This window comes from Cannabis sativa, chromosome 8 (assembly GCF_029168945.1).
Source record: "Cannabis sativa cultivar Pink pepper isolate KNU-18-1 chromosome 8, ASM2916894v1, whole genome shotgun sequence".
In the NCBI taxonomy this organism is placed as follows: Eukaryota; Viridiplantae; Streptophyta; class Magnoliopsida; order Rosales; family Cannabaceae; genus Cannabis; species Cannabis sativa.
The window spans coordinates 13,925,893-13,949,076 of record NC_083608.1 but is presented as its reverse complement, the minus strand read 5'-3'; the positions used below and the strand labels follow the sequence as shown (position 1 = coordinate 13,949,076).

Below are 23,184 nucleotides of genomic sequence, written 5' to 3'. Positions count from 1 at the left end.
ACTGCGTGGTTGCCATAAAATTTTTCATGTACTTCTGACAAAAGTCGTGCAGCTTCTTCTTGTGTGACACACCTGATTAGTGGCATGGAGAATCCTCTTCTATACATAACTCCCTCTACAATGATGTACCGTGCAGCCTTTCTCCTCATTTTCTCAGCTTTGTTTCTATTTTCTAGGAGTTCCTTAGTGTTGAGGTAGGCTGCTATTGGCGTCATCTAGTTTGGGGATGTATCAATCGTTTCAACCTCTTTCGTGCCGGTGATACTAGGTTTTTCAAGAAACTTGACAGGAATCAGATTTGCTTTATCATTTATGTTGCTGCTCGTAAGTTGGGCTAGTGCATCAGCAGTTGTGTTTTCTTCTCCTGGAATTCGCTTGAGAGCATAGCCTTTGAATTATGCGAGCAGGTCGTGTATTTTGCTTAGATATGCTATCATCTTCTCTCCACGAGCCTCGTACTCTCTAGATAAATGTTTACCACCAACTATGAGTCACTACAGATCTCGATGTGTTCGACTTTCATTTCCTGAGCAAGTCTTAGGCCGACGATAAGAGCTTCATATTCAGCTTCATTATTGGATGCCTTAAATCCAAATTTGACCGCAATGTGCAAGTGTTGCCCCCCAGGGGTGACAAGGGAGAATCCTGCGTCGGACAGCTGATCCGTAGCTGACCCGTCCACATGTAGCTTCCAAGTAGGCTTGTCTTCACTATTTCTCAGCTAAGGTACTTGTACTGGCTCTGGGTTACTTTCTGAAATGCTCTCTTCTTTACCCGTACATTCAACCACAACATCTGCTAAGGCTTGACCTTTAATCGCTGGTCGGGGCTAAAAGATAATTTCATACTGGCCTAACTCCACTTCCCATTTGAGCAACCATCCAGAGGTGTCCGGTTTTTGCAATACTTGGCATAATGGTTGGTCAGTGTATACCCGAACAAGATGAGCTTGAAAGTAGGGCCTTAGCTTTCTCGTTGCTAGGATTAGGCAATAAGTGAGTTTTTTTTATCAATGGGTACCGGTCTTCAGCTTCGATGAGTCTTTTGCTGATGTAGTAGACCGGGTGTTGGATATTGTTCTTTTCTCTGATCAGTACGGAACTTACAACATGCTCCATGACAACCAGGTATATTCCTAATTCTTCTCTGTCAAGAGGTTTTGAGAGTACATGAGGTTTTACGAGTTGCATTTTTAACTCTTGAAAGGCTTTTTTGCATTCCTCCGTCCATTCAGATTGCTTATTTCCTTGTAGGATGTTGAAGAATGGGACACACTTGTCTATTGACTTTGAAACAAATCTGCTGAGTGTGGCAATCCGATCAGTCAAACTTTGAACTTCCTTGGTTTTTGTTGGCGATTTCATATCTAGGAGGGCTTGAATTTTCTCTGGATTGGCTTCAATTCCTCGGACATTGACGATAAAGCCCAGAAACTTACTCGAGCTGACTCCAAAGGTTTAGGGGATTGAGTTTCATGTTGTATTTCCTAAGGACTTTGAAGCATTCGTCTAGGTCATCTATATGCCCCCCAACCTTCCTGGATTTGACGAGCATGTCATCCACGTACACTTCCATATTTCATCCGATTTGTTCTTTGAACATTTTATTTACCAATCTTTTGTATGTAGCTCCGGCATTCTTGAGACCAAATGGCATGACTTTCTAACAGTATAGACTCATATCTATTCGAAAACTTGTGTGTTCTTAGTTTGGTGGATGCACCTTGATTTGATTGCACCCCGAACTGGCATCCATGAAGCTTAATATCTCGTGTCCTGCTGTTGCATCCACAAGTTGAGCTATTCTTGGAAGTGGAAAGCAATCCTTTGGGCACGCCTTATTGAGGTCGCTGAAGTCAATACATACTCACCACTTTTTGTTCGGCTTGGGTACTAGTACAGGATTAGCCACCCAGGCCGGGTAGAAAGCTTTAATTATAAAATTGTTGTTGCGTAGCTTTTCTACCTTTTTCTTTTAGTGCTAGGGCTCGTTCTTTGTCCAACAATCTTCTTTTTTATTGAACAGACCAGAAATTAGGATCAATATTTAGGGCGTATGAAATTATAGAAGGATCGATTCCGACCATGTCCTCACGTGACCATGCAAAAATGTCCAGGTTTGCTCTCATAAATTTTATCAATGCTGATTTTACTTCGAGCAGCAACCCTTTTCCAATTTTGAGCTTCCTGGTCGGAACATTTGGGTTGATTCCGATTTCTTCTAGTTCTTCCACTGGCCCAACATTTGTATTTGGTTCCCCAAGTCGGGGATCCACATCTTCATCCCTGCCTTGGGCGGTTCCCTATTTGGCAATGTCTTTTCCTTTGTCCGAACTCTGACTAGAGGATACTTCCTTTTTAGCCTTGGTAAGGGCAAGGTTGTAACATTCCCGTGCAACTTGTTGATTTCCTCTTAGGCATCCGACCCTATTTTTTGTTGGAAACTTAAGGCACGAATGAAATATCGACGTAACAACCTTTAGGTCATATAAGGCTGGTCGGCCTAACATGACATTAATGGCTAATGGAACATCCAATATCAAAAATTGTGCCATTACATTTATGCTCTTCAGAGTTTGCCCAACAGTGAGGGGTAGGCGAAATTGCCCTAGATGTGCAACACTCTGGCCGAAGAAACCATATACGGGCTGAAGACAGGGGGTTAAATCTTTGAGTTGGAGCCCCATTTTTTCATATGGTGTTTTGAACAAGATATTTGCAGAGGCTCCATTATCTATCATGGTTCGCGCCACCATTTTGTTGGCTATCTGTACTTCGACGACCAATGGATCGTTTGCGGGAAATTAATCTTGACAGCATCTTCATCATTGAACGTTATGGTGGGTTCCCCTACCCGTGGCACTTTTGGCTTCCTTTCTTTGACGGCCAGGACCAGTACTTTTTGCTCGTGCTGTAAGGTTCGGGCATACCTTTCCTGGGCTTTGCCTGAATCTCCAAATATGTGCGGGCCTCCAATAATGACTTGTAAATGCCCATCCACCGGTGGTGGCAGTAAATCTTAATTATTGTTTGTCTGGGCGATCCTCTGATTTTGATCGACCTTGACATATTTTTGCATGTGCAAGTTATTCTTTCTTATTAAAAATTCAATTTCCCACTTCAAATTGTTGCATTCATTGGTGTCATGGCCATAATCTCCATGAAAACGACAAAACTTGGACATGTCCCTCTTGCTTATGTCCTTTTTCATAGAAGCAGGTTTCTTATACGGAGCTACTGACTGAGTAGCCATGTAGATGGTCTCCAAATCCTCATTCAAGACAGAGAAAGAAGTGAACTTGGAAAGATTTTCTCTAGGGGCCTGTTCGGTTTTCCCAGCGAACTTCCCCTTTTTCCCATTGCCTTGCCTATTTTTGTTGTTAAACCTTTTACCGCTTGAGCTTGAATTGCTTGGGTATCGAGGGTACTGAACAGATGTTCCAGCAGAGGGAGCTTGTGATTGGTTTGATTTAAGCTCGACTTCTGCTCTCTGAATGGCCTCTTCAAGCTTGATGAAACCATCTGCACGATCAAGAAAGTCACTCATAGAATCTACTGGTCCGTCTCTCTTGATGTCCTTCCAAAGCTCTCCGAGAACTCGATGCCCCCATTATTGCAGTTAATTTCCCTTCTTCACTTAACTGTGCAACCTTCATTGCCTCCGTCATGAATTTGCTGATATAAGCTCGGATAGGTTCTCCTGGCCTTCGTTTTACTTCGACCAGGTCTTCTAAATGCAATGAGAGTTGGCGAGCAGAAGAGAATTGTGCATGGAATTCTGAGGAGAAAGCCTTCCAAGAGTTGAACCTTTCCGGTGTCAACTTGAAATACCATTGCTGGGCGGCTTCCGAGATTGTGGCAGGAAAAAGTCTGCAACATACATCTCCTCGTACTCCTTGTAGGTCCATTTGCATTTCAAAATATTTGAGATGTGATAAGGGATCTTCTTTCCCAGTATACATCTTCCATGTCGGCATCTTAAACTTGTGAGGCAACTCTATAACATTGTTCTCTGGAGAAAAAGGGGATCCACGTGCTCGGTCCAACTCCAGGTCATTGTTTTTCTGACCGGCCAGACCTTGGAACATGTTTTTTAGTTCATCCAACTGTGCTTGCACGGATGGATTAGCTTGTTCGGCCTCTTGGTCGACCAGGGTCACGCCAGGATCTCTTTGAGCTAGATTTTGAGCACGGGCCCCAGGCTGAGTGGCTGGCGAGACATACTGTTCGTCTAACCCTCTCCTTCTATTCAGGTCATCTCTGATATCATGAGCTGCTCCCAATCTATTAAATATAGATGCATTAGGTTGTCTCAGTGACTGGTTGGTTTGGTCGATCACTTGGCCGGAACTGTTAACATGGGTAGAGTTATTAGGTATAATCTCTCCTGACGAATTACTAGATAAGGTCTGGCCGCCTACCGCTTGGCCCACAGGCGAAACCTATGACCAGGGATTGGGCGACTGACCGTTCAGAGTCTGAGAAGCGTTCCCAGCGGGATCTTCGTTTGACTCGCCTAGCAGAATGCTGGTTGCAGGTTGTTGATTAGTAGCTTGATAGGCTCTTCGTATCAGTACGGTGGCCTGTCTTGTTCGGTCGTCAGTGGCTGCTTGCTGAGCCCTCAATGTTTCCACCTTTTTATCCGTCCATCCAGTGAACAAACGCCTTTGCTCTTCAAATGCAAGGTTCACTGCAGCACAGAGCTCTTCCTGATCATGATACAGGGTATTAGTATGGCCTTGCATGAGTCCAAGAGCATCACGGAGGTTCTGGATCTCGGTGTCATCTCCAACAGTTGTTCAGACATTTGTTGCTGGCGGAACTCCAGTATTGGGAATACCTAGGTTGGCTGCTGAATTGGTATTTCCAGTCTCTTGCACAGTTTCCATTCACAGGAGATGTCACACCATGACCCACGGTTGGTGATTGCGTGATTGGTTATTCAGGATTCGTGGATGGTGGAACCCCTGCATTTCCTGGATTCTGCACTGCGGGATCCACTGCCGATGGATTTACAGGATTGATCACGCCTCTACGAGTTTGTACCACCATCGTGTTTATGATTAAATTTGAAGTAAAGAGCGAATTTATGATTCTGCCTCTCAATAAAAGTACCAAAATGTTGACCTCGCTTTTAGCCAACGACAGTGAGTCTTAATTGTAAGCGATAAGTGATATAATTTAGCTATAATATGAAAAGATAAATAAAGAGCACATAGTTTTTAAAGAAGTTTGGCCCCGAGAAGTTCGGTAATAGCCTACTCCCTTGATTTGTATTGACTTAAGAACAAAGAATACAAAGATTCTTCTCTTGAAGCTTTTACAATGACATCTCTGAGTATGCTCTCTTAGATAATTTTTGTCGACCCTTTGCCCAGTGAGAATATATCACTATTTATAGGGCTATGTGCTTGAGAGAAGGTTTCCCTTTTGTTTACAATGTCTATGATTGGTAAGATTACACATTACATATATAGAATACACTGATTGAGGGATTTGGACAGCTTGCCATATCTTTGTGATACAATCCCAGATTTATAGGGATTGCTTTTATGCTTGACGATGCAAATGCTGAAGTTGCTAAGTGTTGATATGCTGTTCGAATTGTCCATTGTTCGGATGGGAGGACTTTCTCCGTGCATGTATATGTGGTATTCTGCTCGGAACATCTCCTTCGGGCAGATATGGGGAATCACTTCCACGTGTCACCAGCATGCAATGTCACGTCAGAGTGCAAAAATTGGGATAACAATACTCAACCCAGTCATCCCTCACATGAACAATCCCTATTCTAAAGACCCATTTGTATTAGACTAATTATATTAGTTTAACCTAATTAAACACTGATTAGCAACATAATTAATTTTAAAATATATGAAACTAATTTTTTATTAGATTATTTTGAAATTAATTTAAAAAAACACCCTTAATTTAATGAAATAATTTTCATATAATCAACACTATAAGTATGACGGACCCATAATTTTTTTTTGTGGGGGCTTTTTATTATTAAAAAATATTTATACATATATTATAATCATTCTTACTAAATTTATTTAATTTTGTGAGAGCTTTTTTACTATTTTAGTCTATAATTATCAAATTAAAAAAATTAAATTAATTTTTTTTAAAAGGTAATATATTTATAAGTGGGACTATAGCCCCCACATGAACACAAGTGGGCCCCTCCTTGACTATAAGTCAAATTTTCCTCATGATATGTGTTAGTCATTTATGATAAAAGATTTTTGTAAGAATATTGTTAAGTATTAGTGGTGTCCAACATCTTTTATAAGTGACATTTTACATTTAGTTAGCGATATTTTTTAAAAATTATTTTGTTATATGAAATTCAATATTTTTTTTTTTTGACGAGTAAGGCTTCGGAGAAAGAAGCTACAAAGCTGGAACCAAAGCATTCCAACATAATTCTTCATCTTGCCCTAGTGCCCTTCGCGCCAAACTGTGAGCTTTACAATTAAATTTCTTGTTTATATGACGAAGGCCAACATTAGGGAAAACAGATAAAGAATTTCTAATGTCCTCAACCACGTCTGAAAGAGCGGATAGATCATTCTTTTGGCCATGGACTTTGTCAACAAACAACTTTGAATCAGTTTCAACCACTGCCAAAGGGATTTTGATGTTTTGACACCAAATTAGACCAGCTCTCAGAGCCAAAGCTTCTGCCATCAAAGGTTAAAAGTTTCCTGCTGCGGGAATGGACAAACCAGCCACCAAATTACCATGCCAATCCCTAACAATAGCCCCAAATCCCATCTTGCTTTGCTCTGCACTTAGTGCTGCATCCGTGCTAAGCTGATATCAATTTTGTGGGACTGCCTTCTCTATGCCCGAAACCTGCAGAGTCTGAACTGTTCTATATCTTTTAACATTGCACATAGCTTCCTGATAATCTGAAATGAATGAGTTAATCCAGGCAACAATATCAACAGGAGCCTGTTTGAATTTGCAAATAACTTTTTATTTCTAGAATTCCAAATGGCCCACATAGTGGTTAACAAAAGCATTAAATTTTCTTTATTCAACTGATCAAAACCATTAAGCATAAATTCTTTCACATCAACATGTCTATTAGAAATATAAAAGCTTCAAAGAGGAGAAGCTTTCCAAATTTTAGCAGCTCTGGGACAATCTAGCAAGGCATGAGTGACAGTTTCTGTGGGATTTCTACAAATAGAACAACAAGGTTGAGGAATGGTTTTCCTAACAAATAAATTGATGGCTACAGGAAGGATATGATGGTAAACTCTCCAAGAATTTTTTTTAATCTTGGGTTGAATATTCAAATTCCAAAGAGTTTTCCACCAAGATGTAAAAAAAGAAGGGTTAGAGGAGGAAGGAGGGAGAGAAACACTATTATCAAGATGATAAGCAGATTTTACAGAGAATATACCCGAAGTTTCATGATTCCAGACTAAAGTATCAACCCTTTGAGGACCCCCAATTGGAACTTTAAGAATAGAAGAGGCTGAATAATCATCAAAATACTGATATAACCTATCTCTATTCCAAAAGCCCTGATCATCAATAAAGAAGCTAACCGTATTAACAAGAGGTAGATCATTACTTCTCAGACAAGGAAATTTTATCTCAGGAATCCAACGGTCTTGAAAAGTCCTGATAGAGCATCCATTACCAACCTTCCACATCAAGCCTTTTTTTACAAGATCCCTACCCCATAAAAGACTAGACCAAGTGTAAGAAGGAGAATGCCCCAATTTAGCCTCAAGGAAACCATTATGTCTAAAATATTTGGCTTTAAGAATAGTGGCCAGAAGAGAATTTGGAGTTGAAAGAACACGCCATGGCCTGATTATGAGAAACAAGAGACCTGAAGGCAAGACCACCAAAAAACTTTGAAGAATGAATTTTAGACCCTTTCCCCATTGAACCCCCAATTATGTGGTAAGCACCCATAGTAATTTTTTTTTAACAATTCTCTTTTTGCAATGATAAACTACACTGTTTTTTTCCTTTCTAAATTACCATAATTACTGTTGTAACGGTTAATTGATATGAATCGTATCTTTGCGTCATGATTCCTCTGTGGCCCTTATGTAAATGTTAAAGTAAAAAAAAAAAAAAAGGAGAGAGAGAAAATAAACAAGGGAATGGAACCATATTCTGTTGAAAAAGTAAAGCCACAGAAAACCGAAAGGAAAAAACTTGTAAAAAATAATATAAACAAAATAAATAATAACACTTTATAGAATCTGATCCATTTCATTTCATTTCACACACACTCTCCAAATCGGGAAGGCTTCGTTCATCAAAAATATAATAATAAATATAAAATCCTCTCAATTAATCAAACCAAACGTAGTAACCTTCTCTAATAAGAAAAAAAAAGTCAGCTCCCATTGGCGAAAGAAAGGGATATTATTATTATTTGGAAAAATAATAGCGCAAAGTTGGATCCGATCTTAGCTGATGAGCTCCGACGGGTCAGAAACGGCGGGTACTGCCGGAGCAAAGGAAAGCTCTCTGTGTAGTTCTTCCGCGCCGGCGGTGACTGGTGAGAAGGAGAAGCAAAAGGAGAAGGCAAGGGTGAGCAGGACGTCGCTTATACTATGGCACGCCCATCAAAACGACGTCGTTGCGGTCCGCAAGCTCCTCGAGGAGGATCCGTCCCTGGTTCAGGCCAGGGACTACGACAGCCGTACTCCACTCCACGTGGCATCTCTACATGGCTGGATCGACGTCGCTAAGGCATTGATTGAGTTTGGCGCCGATGTCAACGCTCAGGATCGATGGAAGAATACGGTATTGGATGGATTCTTATTTCTTTGATTGGTTTTTAGAAAGTATTGTTGTTTTCTCTTTTGGTAGCAAATTTGGAGAGCTTATATTTAAGTTACAAATTTTTGTTGCTTACTCTCTATTTAAGCTTTACTTATTCACTCTATCTGTGAATGCTTTCTTAAACAAAGTCCCGTGTGTAATGACAGCCTCTGGCAGATGCAGAAGGAGCCAAGAAACATTCCATGATAGAGCTCTTAAAATCATATGGCGGCTCATCCTATGTGAGTGCATAGCCTTATCTCTCCATTTTCTGTTTTTGTGATAGTAAATTCGTTAGACAACATATTTATAAATACATACATTACATGCGAATGAAAAAACTTAGAAGAAAATTTGAAAACTTGTTTATGTAATTGTAAATTCCCCCAATTTCAGTTCATTATTTTTTATGAGCTGGCTTTTCACTAGCTACATTGCTTGAATGCATTTCGGTATTGTTGTTCTTATAGTGTATTTTTCTGAAGTCCCTGATATAGATACGTTTAGCACTTATTATCAGATTTAAGAATATGAGCTGGAAATGGATTTTGAAGATTATGCTCATGCTATTATTCCTTCAACTTATATTAAAAATAGTTACATATTGGGCAGGGTTGATCTGTAGTAGGATATACTTTTCACATGTACCTTACTAAAAAATAAGTGGTTAGGTTGCTTGGTTACAGACTCCTTGTAGCCTCATTTGAAGCCTATTTGGCTTGTGTGGAAACTGAAAGGAAGCTTTAAGGGACAACTTCTTCATTGTTATCTGGCTTCAGTGATCAGAGATTAGATTGACTTCACACTCGTATCCATCTGTTCTGATATATTATCAATAAGCATGTGGTTATAAATTACAGCGACTGACTGCATATTTACAAAAACCACTTGAGGCTAGCTCAAGTGGTCATATATAGGTACGAGGGGTGCGCGTGTGGGGGGTTCTGAGATCGAATCTCAAATTGTGTAATCTTATTTATATATAAACACTTCACTAAAAAAAAGACTGCATATTAAAAAATGTTGATCAGTTTAAATTTACTTTTGCAATGTGGTGTTCTAGTATACAATAACAATAGAAGAAATCTCATCTGTTATCCTAGTCTTCACAAGATTCATTTTTGCCTTCAATTATTTGTTATTTATTTTTTTTGAAGGTTCTAATTATAGTCTAATCTTTTCAGGGCCAAACTGGAAGCCATTTTGAACCAAAACCTGTTGCACCTCCACTGCCAAACAAGTGTGACTGGGAAATAGAACCTTCTGAGCTTGACTTCTCAAACTCAACCATCATTGGGAAGGTTTGTGAAATATGTTTATTCGGTTTTAACTTTTACAACGGTGCTTGGATCTTATGCTAGCAATGTATTGTTGAATTTTCCTGCACTTTGTTTTTTCTGCATAAATGAAGCAATTATAATAAATGAAGTATCAACAGAGGTGTTGCTCAGCCTCAAACGAGTGGGCATGCCGTATGTGGGCTTCCTCACCATAAGGTCAGAGGTTTGAGTCCCTCTTAGGTACCTACAAAGTACCCCCCCACAAAAAAAAAAAAAAAAAAAAACAGGGGAGGAAAGAGAAACCTACAGGATCAATATAATAGTGAAAGAGCCTACTTCTGGTTTCACTCATTAACTTGTTGTATATATTGCCCTTTGGTCCTCTGTGCATGGATGTCTGAAAGTCATAAATTGACTATATATTGGAGTTACCTGCATTCTGCTTGAAGTTTGTTTGTTAGCAGGCAGGCAAATGTTGTATTCTTAGTTATTTGTAACATTTGTTTTAATTATCAAAGGTTGATGATTGTAGGGTTCTTTTGGTGAGATTTTGAAAGCCTATTGGCGTGGGACACCAGTAGCCGTCAAGCGTATTCTTCCATCTCTCTCAGATGATAGATTGGTGATGTAAGTTTCATATCAATTATTATATAACCTTGATATAATCTGTTGCATCACAGTTGTTAGGAGATCTTTATAGTTTTTCTTTTAATGTAATTTTTAGAGTCATACTTTGATCCGATGCATTATGAGACATCAACCTTGTCATTGTTGTACTATTATAAATTGATATATGCATAATTTAAGTTTGACCTTCCAAAATATGACTTCTCTTATACAAAAGAATTTTTCAATAATAAGAATTATGTTACAAAAATTTAAAAGAAAAACCCAACCCCCACCCAAAAAAACAAAATCTCTCGTTTGAAATTTGAAGTAATTATAAATTCCTGACATGTTAACTTGCCTGCAGTCAGGACTTCCGACATGAAGTCAATTTGCTAGTGAAGCTTCGTCACCCTAATATAGTTCAATTTCTTGGAGCTGTTACTGAGCGGAAGCCACTTATGTTAATTACAGAGTATTTACGAGGGGTATGTTGATGCATAATTGATTTATGTTCCTAGAGATATATTTCATTTGTTGAAAAATTTGATGGTAATTCTGAAGCCATGTTCCTTATTTTCATCCATTATGTGCTGTTGTAGGGCGATCTTCATCAGTACCTAAAAGAAAAAGGTTCGCTTAGTCCCTCAACAGCTGTAAACTTTGCATTGGACATTGCTAGGTACTTGGAATTTTACAATGTTTCGAAACACATTATTGTCATGGTCAGAAATGGTTGCTATACCTATAATTTCTTTGATGGCAATTAAATTACATGCCTCTCAATTACGTTTTTATGTTGCCTTTGGTCTTTGCCTCTGTTAGTATTTATTTGTTAACTGGATTTTTTGCACTGTTGAAAATGGAGTCTGACTACTAGTAAGCTTTTGGGACTAAAATTTTAGAAAGCATTCACAGTTTTCTTTAAGTCTGTTTTAAGTCTTTTGAGTAGTGTTTCTTTGCTGAATAATTAGAAGCATTGTATGTATTGACTTTTGTTTTTCACGTGGATATCCTTATAATATATCAGAACATTTTCTTTTCTTCCATGTAAATGTCCATATGAAATATCGTTGATGGCAGAAAATTTTCTGAAATAAACAACTCTAGAATATCAAACATGTATGATCTATAAATTTTTTGGGAAACATTGCCTGTTACTTCATTGAAAAATGCAACTTTCATAAATAAATAAGATCCTGTCGATCTCACTTCTGATTATTTTTATGTTGCCAGAGGCATGGCTTATCTTCATAATGAACCAAACGTCATAATTCACCGAGACCTAAAACCAAGGTAAGCTTATTTTTTCTCGCAATATGTTACCTAGTAGCTGCTCCTGATACAGGTGTTCTGGAGATTCTGTATAGTTGCAGGCTTGCTTTTCTGGTAGAGAACCTATAGTACTCCTTAAAGTGGCGTTTGGTTGGAAGGAATGAAATGGAATAGAATGGAAAAGAAACAAATTTTATTCTTTTTCTTTGTTTGGTTTTATTTTAAAGTGTTGGAATTTTATTCTTATTCTAGCTATGTTTTTATTTCTTCCAACCAAACGCCACCTAATAGGGTGTTTGCTATGTGAGTTTGAGTTGGAGGGAGTAGATTGGGAGAGAATATGAAACCCATGTGTTTGAGGAGATTAACATTACCACCATTTTAAGTAAAAAAGTGAGACTTGATTAGAATGAGAATCTAAACCTCACACCAAACGCCCCATAAGAGTACTTTCTATATTTACCTACTGAAATTTTCTTTTGTACTTCAGAAATGTTCTTTTAGTCAATTCCAGCGCAGACCATTTAAAAGTTGGAGATTTTGGACTAAGCAAGCTTATCAAGGTTCAGAATTCTCACGATGTGTACAAAATGACCGGGGAGACTGGAAGTTGTGAGTGCTGTCCCATATAACATTTGTTGACGAAAATAACATAATAGTAACTAAATTTTCATTTTCTAGTTATTTATTTATTTTCTTTTTGCTCCTTGTGCATGCAACAAACAATAGACCGATATATGGCTCCTGAAGTTTTTAAGCATCGGAGATATGACAAAAAGGTTGACGTGTTCTCTTTTGCAATGATACTTTATGAGGTAATTTGGTTTGTTCCTATTAAAAATATAATCCGAAGAGCAAATTTGCCACTTGTTCTTACTAAGCTCATTTATCGTCAACCGATGCAGATGCTTGAAGGGGACCCGCCACTTGCAAATTATGAGCCTTATGAAGCAGCCAAATATGTGGCAGAAGGACACAGACCTTCATTTCGGGCAAAGGGATACCTCCCTGACCTGAGGGAGTAAGTCTTATTAATCTTTTTTCGTTATACTTTTGCATCATTTTTGTAGGCGCATATCAACTGATCTGAGAAAATGTGTCAAGCTTCAACTTATTTTTGTATTCAAAGCAACTGCAACATTACATTTTTAAGCATAACAATGTCATTATGACATCAAAATGAACACGAGATTTCTACCAAACTCAGATTATAGAGTGGGGCATTCTTCATTCATTTCTAGATTTTTGTTACTGATTTGCTTCGGTTGAATGTTTTAGGTTAACAGAACAATGTTGGGCGGCAGACATGAGCCACAGGCCTTCTTTCTTGGACATTCTCAAGAGGCTTGAGAAGATAAAGGACAGCCTACCTGCAGATCATCACTGGAATATATTCAATCCATAGTATTTTACAGAAATAACATTTTATATTATACCAGCCTTATATTTGCCATCTTTGCCTTTCGCTTTTGTACTAATGGATTGTGAATATTCATAGCTGGGGAAAGATTGCTAGAGTAATAACTCTTACTGTTGTCTCATATGCATGAAGTTTCAACTGTAATTGGATTTTCTTGCCTTGATATTTTCTTTAATTGTAATTCTTTTCATTTGGTCATGAATTGATATGAGCGAAGAAGGAAAGGTAATTTCTCTAATTGTTATGAAATATATATTGATTACTCCACTTAATACATTATATTGTTTATTCTAGGCTTGTAGCAGAAGATGGATTGTGATTTGTAATAATTGGCCATTTGCCTAATTGACGTCTGAACTATTTTTGTGGTAACGTATATTGGTATTCTTGGTCGATGTACTTTCAGAGGGTGGTGTTGGTCTTGACAAGCACCCCAAAAAAAGTGAATAAAAAAACAAGCAAAAGTAAATGCTAAACATAGTAAGAAGATATGGTTAAGAAGTCGAAGACTAAAACTCTTTGTTTAAAAGATTGAAGATCCGTTTTATCAAAGTTAGTTAAGGTATAGTTTTAGTTTTGCTTAGTCGAGCTGAATGTAATAGTGCATTGAGCTGAATATAGTGTATATATACGTGTACTCTCTTTTCCTGACCTGCCCTTCTTTCTTTCCTTTTCTTTTTTTTTTTTCGTTAAAAAAAATGTTTTAAGGAAAATTTGCGACATAAGTCTTAAAAATTTATATTTGATGCAGATTAGTCTTCAATTTTAAAAAATTGTGGTAATAGTTAGGGGTATTCGCAGTGCAGGTGGTGTGATTTTCGACTATTTTTTCAAATGAATTCGCACATACAGTTTTTCTAATGCCTCAAAATACATCCGCACAGCGAAACTAAAAAACCACAGAAACCGCACCGCAAAAAATGGTGGGGTGTAGTACTGTTTTGCGGTTTTTGTGATTTTGTCTATCACCAATAATTAAACTATCATAAATACAACAAAACTTGAGCAACACTTGTCAAAAATACAATAAGGCTTGAAAATAAATATGAAAAAAAAATTAAGTCTTAATAATACAATAAATAGTGGGCTTTGGGTTGAACATTCACATATTGAATCTAAATAAATATAAAAATTGGTATTTTTATAATGTGCGGTGCGGTGCAGTTTGAACGGCATATGAACAATTCAAAACTACAAACCGCACCACACCGTGCAGTTTAGGAAAAATTCAAACCGCGATCGCACTGTAAAGAATTTCAAACTACATTTTTTGCAGTGCGGTGCGTTGCTGGCGGTTTGTGTGGTTTGATGAACACCCCTAGTATTAGGCCCCAAGCTTCATATTCTTAAAAGTGTAAGTACCTATTTTATAAAGTCCTTTAGTTGCTGTGAAATTTACCACGTATTGAAGTATTATTGGTCCACCTTATAATTTTGATTAAAAATTATTAAAGAAAAACTCCAATATTTTTCTTTTGTTAAAAACTAATTTAAAAGAAATAAAAATGTAAATTAAAATAAATTAAACAATAATTAAAAACAAATCCACTAAGCCATTGCCTTTGATTCATGCTCTTCTTCTCCTTCTTATTCGTCTTCTTTCCCAAATGCACACAAGCAAACTTTCTGCGAAATCATGCTGCCATCTCCGGCCATCATCGACTCAAGCTAAGTCTATAATCGAGATATTCACCCTTCAAAATCTCAAACCCCTAAAGTTTCTTCCCTCTTGTGAATCCTCTCTCTCACACGATTCTCTGTCCAACTCTAGTGGAACATCTCTTTTCTTCTTCTTCAACCTCATTCCCTTTATTCTTCTTCACAAATCTTGGTTAACAGGTCTAAGAACTTCTGCAAATCTTGAAAACGAAAAAGAGGGAGACACAACGAGGATGGCTTTGAGAGAGAACGAGAGAAGGAGGTGGGGTTTTGGGGAGTTTTGTTGGTCTAGGATCTCTATGGGGATGTCGATTTCGAAGATCCATAGTCGGAGATGGCTCCATCGACTGGGCAGAGGGATACTCAGTGGGTATTCATATTCATGAAGAACATAAGTGGTAAAAGTTTATGATTAACAATTCGTCATTCATATTTTATTTTGGGTTTCTTTAAGACCATGATCATGCAAATATATCTAACTAACAATATTTATATATATAGGAGTTGGAATTTCAAATCCAATTTGAATTTGGATTCCTCATGAATGGAGTTTGAAATTTTATTATTGTTATTTTTTATTTTTTTTTCTTTTTGCTTATAATTGTCTAGGTATTCGTACTTTATGGGGTTTTTTTTTTATTAATTTGAATTAGTTTGATGTTCTTAAAGAAGATTTTCATTTACATTTTCTAGGGTAAGGAGGATGCTACGCTACGAGGAAGATAGAACTGAAGGTATAATGCAAGCCTCGCCACCAATCTAGCAGGTATCTTCATCAAGCTGAAGTACCTTCTTCGCCAAATCGTGGGCTGCTGTGTTTTCAATCTTACAAATATGTTTAATCTTGATACTTTGACAGTGGGAAAGAAGTGTCCTTACTTGGGAAATATGTTTAATCCATATTATTGTTCAAAGAATCAATTATTGTCTTACAATTTGTCTCTATAAAATGAATGAGGAAGTCTTCACTGAGACTTCAGTGTAATAATTAGAGCTTTGACTTCATGGATATGAGGTTTCCTAATTCCAGGATAAGAGACTGCAAGGGCAATGATTGTTTCTCAATTGTTGTTACGAAGAACTCCTACAAAACCTAACTTTTTTGTGTAGGAATCAATGGTTGCATCAGTGGATAGTTTGGCAAAACCAGGAGAGGGGAGTCCAAGTAGCAGGGGCCTTTGGGCAAGTGAGATGATCTATTTGAAGGGCTTGATCTGGCTCTTTAGCATGGGAATATTCATTAATCAAAGATCTAGCATTGTCTAGCAAGTGATTGTGTTGACCGTCTGAATCTTTCCCATGGGTAAGTGCATTCCTATCATGCCAAATAAGCCAAGCCAAACAAACAAAAAACTCCAACTTATCTGTAGTTAAAACATTTAAAAGATGCAAAATGATTAAATTAAAAGACTTGATATGTTGCATGTTTTTAACAATAGGAGAAGGAACAATTGTCCTTTTATGAAGGTTTAGGAGGGTGGGAAGCGAATTTTTTGTGGCTCGATAGGCAAATTGTTTCATTTTGAAAGGCGTGTTGATGGACCAAAGTGTTTTCCACCAAGGAGATGGATGGGAGGTAAAGGGTTTCTTACGAGATATGTCACTTGAGAAGCTGAGATGGTATCCAGATTTGACAGTGTAAGATCTTGAAGTTGAGTATTTTTCCAGATAAATTTGTTCTCAGCTAGTGTGAGCAGAAGAGGGATAGTAAGAATGGCACTAATAATATGGCTTGGGGAAAATTGATTAAGACGAGAAGACTTCCAAGTCATGTTTTTGTTAATGAAAAGAGCAACCTAACTAGGGGGTTATGAGAAGTGGACACAAACCTAATGTTGGGGATCCAATAATCTAGAGTGGGGTGAGTGTTTTGACCATTCCCAATCTTAGCTCACAGGCCTTGTTTAAGTAAATCTTTCTCCTAATTAATTCTTCGCCAAACTAATGAAGGGGCATTGCTAACCCTACTAGCAATGAAGGAGGAGTGAGGGTGGTATCGATTAGCAAGGACTTTGGCAACGAGGGAGGTTGAGTTTTGTAATAGCCTCCATGCTTCCTTAGTAAGCATGGCTTGATTGAAGTGCTTGAGAGACCTGAAACCTAGGCCACCATCCTTCTTAGATTTACAAAGATTGACCCAACTGTGCCAGTGAGTTTTAGGGTGGTTATGGTTATTTATATGCCACCAAAAATTGTCCATCATAGACTCTAAAGAGTGGCAGATGCTAACATGGAGTCTGAAGCAGGACATAGCATAGGAAGGGATAGAATGCATTATTGCTTTTAAGAGAACTTATTTCTTGCCCTTGGAGAAACATTTATTCTTCCAATTCAAAATGTAGAATCAGACACACTCTTTGATGTAATGAAATGCTTGATTTTTTGAGCGTCCAAAGCTTTGAGGAAGTTCTAGGTATTTGTCAAAGTTAGAACAGATGGGCATGCTCATGTAGTCCGAGATGAGAGTCATGTTTTTCATGGAAGTGGTTCACATTAGATTTGGTCAACTGACAGCGAAGCCTTTTTTATGATCAATAATCACCACGTGTAAGTAAATAAAGTGAATAAAGAAATAACACAGCGATTTATAGAGGTTCGACCCTCTCGTTTTACGAGTAATGACCTACTCCCCTTTTAGTTGTATTAATTTGAGAGATAACACCACATAAATTACAGGCTTTTACCGTGCAATTTCTAGTATGATTCTCTATGAATGTTACAATACTGAGAATAATGTATGATTCTCTAATAGCCTGAAGGTGGCACATGAGAGAAAGAAAACAAGGGTGCTCTAGGTCTTTTGGGACATAGAACTTAGGTTTTCTCCATATGGCTTAATGATCTTCATATAACTTAGAGCTTACAAAAGATTTATATTCAAATAGGTTAATATCCCGTAAAAATTGGAGATATTTCTATTTTTTAACATAATTTTTAATAAGGGTGTTCATTGGATCACATCCAATGTTTTTAGGCCTATCCAGACCCGATCCAATCATATATTGGATGTTAGATTTTACCATCCGATCCGATCAAATTAATTTCGTCGTCCAATCGATCCAACATCCATTGGATGTTGGATTGGATCGGTTCTATCCATTGGATGTATTTCATATATATTTATTTATTTAATTTGGGTTTATCTAATATTTTAGACCTAGTATTTTTTGGATTGGATCGAATCCATCCAATATTTTAGATCTAGTATGTATTGGATTAGACTAGATCCATCCAATCCAAGAAAAAAAAAGTAAAACTTTAATGTTAATTTTCATATATACATATAGATTGGACGTATAACAATATAAAATCTAATTACTCATCCAAACTAAATGAAAATACTAATTAGTTCGATTAGATGTTGGATGTATTGGATTTTTAGACACCCCATCCACCATCCAATCCGATCCAATTGGATATTTAAAAATAACATCCAATCCGATCCAATCACAATTGGATATCAAATGTTTGGCGGTCAGTTGTAATTAGATCGGTCGGTTCTTATTGGATTGGATCGATTTATGCACACCCCTAATATTTAAGCTATAAAAATAATTAATTAATATCCTTAAAAGATAGGTAGATATTTTGGGGTTGAAACCTTATTTTTGTGGGTTGTTGGAGTTGTCTCATGGGTGAACTTGGGCTGTGATCTGTGTAGGATGAGGGCTGTAGAAATCTCAATCGATTGGGCTTCTTTTTGGCACCCTTTACAATTGCTGGCTCGCACACCCTTTGCTTGGGGATGGCCAGCACATGGTGTTCCTTGGCCAGCCAGGGGTGGTCCAGTCAGACCCTCCTGGTTGGCCATTTTCTTATAACTTCATCTTGAATGAGTATTTGGATTCCTCGTCAATAGATATGTTATGCATGATGATTTGGCTCGCCTAGTGACACACTGAATTCCACGTGGCATTAATCTTGTCTATGTGGACATGCCACATCATGTGAAAAAAATTGTGATAACATTCTCCCTCAAGTTCCTGTGCAAATGTTTGTACAGATAAGGAATTTTCAACTTCAGCTTTGGCAATTAAAACCTTAACCGAGCAACTATTGTCCGGTCAGCTATTTGGCCTTTCACATACCCACATCATGACAAAAAAATATGATGTTTTGCTAATCATTAAGGGAATTTTTTTTTATTGCTGCACATGATCCCACTACAGGACCTTGGTATTCTACATGGCTATTTTATAGGAAGAGTAACTGCCCACTAAATTTTTGGAGGGAAAAGCATGCCAAAACTTATTAAAGGCTAATTTGATCAACTCCTCCTCTTCACTATCTCTCTCTCTCTCTCTCTCTCTCTCTCTCTCTCTCTCTCTCTCTCTCTCTTTGAATTCTCTTCAAGAAAAATCCAAGAAAACTCTTCAAGTTCTCCTCTGTAACCCAATGCCCCACAAGTCACCATTTCCCAAGATTTTTTGCTCCTTTTGACGATCCAATCTTCTCGCGAGCATCCACAGTGTACTTCATTAATGGGTAAATCTTTAAATCTCATATTCTCATGTCGAAGACCAAACAAACGTGCTGTAGGGCACTCCCTTGCAACCCTCATATCGCTCAGTTGATGATGAGAGGGAGGGTCGGTATTGTTAGGAGGCTAAACAATCTCAACATGATCAACCAGGGGCCGGCCAGGTTGAAAAACCTGTGGCCAAGCAGCCCATGGCTAGCCAAGAAGAAGAGCCTTCAACTGGATATATAGTGCATCTGAAGGCAAAGAGGTTGTACTTGTTGGGAGGCAGTACAAGACTTGCACCATGATTTTAGGAAACCATTTGGGTTCTTATGATGAGGATGGGCGGTCTTTGAATGCTCTAGGTCACCCGTTTGAGGTCAAGATAGACCACATCTTAGAGGAGGCTCCTAAGCCATAGATTCTTGAGTGAGGGGATCAACAAAGATGGATATCCCCTCCATCATCTCTGTCGACCAGAAAACTTGATGAGATCAAGAGGGGAGGACTCGTGGAAGGAGTCCATTATGCTAGGCCTACCAGAGATCAGTTGGTGCATTGCTTGGCATTCAACTAGATGGCATGGTCGAATCCTCACTTGGAGCAAGGGGCAATACTACCCTTGCATTCTTACATTAGCGACATCGCTAACTTCTTCGCGCTATATCCTACTCAGATCACCCTAAAAAGGTATCAAGTGCCTTCTAGTGCTTTTTGTTCTTTATGCAGAGTTGGGCTTGCCTCAGCCCTTACCGTACGAGGTTGGATACTTCTTTAAGCTATAATTCGTTTCAAAGCAACACTGGTCTGAATACTTCTATTTTAGCCAGTTGGGCTACCAATGGTTAGGCAACCCCAATAGTAAGGCTATGTCGAAGGTTGGAAGGTACCCTTGGAACTACTTCATTGCCTGGGACATCAGGTATGTTAGTCAACACTTTTAGAGGGTGCCCACATATACTAGCTCCATCCCTAACCTCCAGTTGAGGGATAGGGTAAACCACATCTTGTCTCTTCCTGTTGAAAGGCACGACATACTCATGCTAGCCCCCGAGGCAAATTTCAGAGGTATGGTCTGTACCCTCCTGTGCCTGGTACTGAGAGCATTGGAGGCCCTTCTAAAGGTCCTGGTGACACTCCCATGGTAGAGGGATCCAGTCGAGAGGAAAGGCCTACACTTGAGAAGGAGAAGGGTGAGTCTAATGACAACATTCCCATGGCAAAGATGTTGGGTTTCGTGCCCTAACTAAAATCCATTTTAATATAATCAGATTTACTAATCAATAAAGATCAGAAACTGCAATTTATGTTGCATGGTTCACATGATTTATTTCATGATTATGATCGTTTAATGTATAAATTCTATTAAGTCCAAAACATATGTATTTGTCCATGATTATAGTGTTGTCAGCACAGTGGAATATAATCATGATTATATGTTCAAAAATTTAATTCCCTAATTCGTTAGTTCACTGGATTTAGACTGGCATGATACTCAGCGATAAGGTATACTTACACCTTGGATAAGTGTTATGTCCTTTCTTTTGGAAATTATTTTACCAGGATCTTAGATCTACTCACAAGTATGTTGATTAACTCCGAAAATATGAACTTTCTAAAACGATGAAATAAACACATATAAAGTTTAGGAAACCTTACATTGGGTGCAGCGGAATTAAATGACTCCTTCCGTTCAGATCTCTAACCCTTGTATCCTTTCTGTCGCAGAGTATTATCAAGATCTGAACCTGGATCTCTTTCTCTGAATCTTTAATGCTGAAACTCCTTCTTGTTGAAAATCTTTCTTCACGATCTTCCTCACTATGATTGAGGTATCACTTGCTGTGTGTGGGCACTACTCTAATCACTAAGGGTTTCGAAATATTAAGGAAGAACAGAGAGAGAGAGTGGGCGGCCATAGGTAGAGAGAGAGGCTCAGGTTTTTCTGAATGAAAAGTGTAATTTTCCTGAAGCCTTCACTACCTATTTATAGCATTCCAGTAGGGTTAGGTTTGAATTATTTGGCATTAAAATAATGAAAATATCAGAAGATAAATCCTCTAAAATTGGCCGGCCATGGAAGTGTGGATTTGTGCTTCACTTTTTGAAATTTTGCAGTTTTATCACTTTTGTATCTGATTTTCTCAAAAACGCTAATTTTCTAATTCAACCATTTAAATGCCAATTCTAACTATTTAATAACTATAAATAATTATTAAATAATATTGTCATTTATCATATTTATTAATTGAACCATACTAAGTATCATAATTAACAAATATGCCCCTAAAACTCTTTCTTTACAATTTCGCCCTTACTTAGTGAAAAATTCACAAATAGACATAGTCTAACTTGAGAATTATAATTGATTAATCAAAACCAATTACATGAGTCTTACAAGCAATATTATCTCAACTAGTGGGGTACCATGGGTCTATATAATCGAGCTTCCAATAAGTAGATCAAGAATTTATTACTTAAATTCACTAACTTATTAATTCTTCGTTGAATCCACGCATAGAACTTAGAATTGCACTCTCAATATATAGAATGCTCTATATGTTCCACCATATAGACACATAATTAGTTATCCATTGTTATAATCCTAATTTGATCAATGATCCTCTATATGAATGATCTACACTGTAAAGGGATTAGATTACCATTACACCCTACTATGTATTTTATCCTTAAAACACTTGACCCCGTATAAATGATATTTCAGCTTATGTGAAATGAGTACTCCACCATTTATTTTCGTTTGGTTAAGCTCGAAGGAGATCATCCTTTGCTTACTATTTGCCAGATAGAAGCTATAGATTCCATGTTTATGTTAGCGCTCCCACTCAATTGCACTATCGTGTTCCCAAAATGTACGTATCACCCTGACCTAAAAGTAGGCTTAACTAACAAATCAAAGAACACGAATTTCCTCCTCAGATTGAGCCTAATCATAATAGGATTAAGATCATTTGATCTAGGATCAACTAGGCGATATTGACTTGAATAGATTTTACGGTAAGTTTAATAAATCTAAGTCAAAGTTCAATATCGGTCCCTTCCGATGCATACTCCATGCATCCAACCTGAGCTTTACTTTAACCAATGTTCTGGAAAGAACATAGCATTTCTCCAAATGCAAGTAAACTCTTGTTGTAGATTATCATATCAGTAAAACCCCATGTCTGATAAATCTAGGAACTTTATTCACATAGTCATGTTTACTTTCCAAAGTGTTGACAACACAATAAACAGGATCAAGTATGTGAAAAGGGTTTAAGATGAATTTATAAATCAAATAGACAAGCAATTGATAAAGTTGAACCAAAACATACACAAATGAATGAAAAATACTTCTGTTTCTTTATTGATGTTGAATAAAATAGATTACATTGAAATGGAGTTTTATTTAGGGCATAAAACCCAACACTTTCCAGGGCATTGGCAAAGTTTACCAGTATCGGATGTATGGAGTATACATTGGAAGGGACCCATATTGATCTTAGATAAGATATCATAAACTTACCGTTATATCTTTCTAAGTCAATATCAATGGTTGATCTTAGGTCTATGGATCTTAATCCTGACATGGTTAGGTTTGATCTCAAGAGTGTTATTTGTGTTTTTTGATTTGTTAGTTAAGCCTACCTTTTGGTCTGGGTGATACGTACATTTTGG

The 23,184-nt window shown here is 37.7% G+C and overlaps 1 protein-coding gene across 1 annotated transcript; it reads left to right on the top strand.

Annotated features, from left to right (window-relative positions):
* The first annotated feature begins 8,227 nt into the window (after positions 1-8,227).
* Positions 8,228-13,657, top strand: LOC115700651 (serine/threonine-protein kinase VIK). Its single transcript, XM_061102409.1, has 11 exons — positions 8,228-8,786; positions 8,972-9,046; positions 9,989-10,105; positions 10,617-10,711; positions 11,058-11,178; positions 11,293-11,372; positions 11,927-11,986; positions 12,456-12,577; positions 12,695-12,780; positions 12,871-12,986; positions 13,244-13,657. Exons 1-11 carry the CDS (start codon positions 8,454-8,456, stop codon positions 13,368-13,370), a joined length of 1,332 nt encoding a protein of 443 aa, XP_060958392.1. The 5' UTR covers positions 8,228-8,453; the 3' UTR covers positions 13,371-13,657.
* Positions 13,658-23,184: the final 9,527 nt, after the last annotated feature.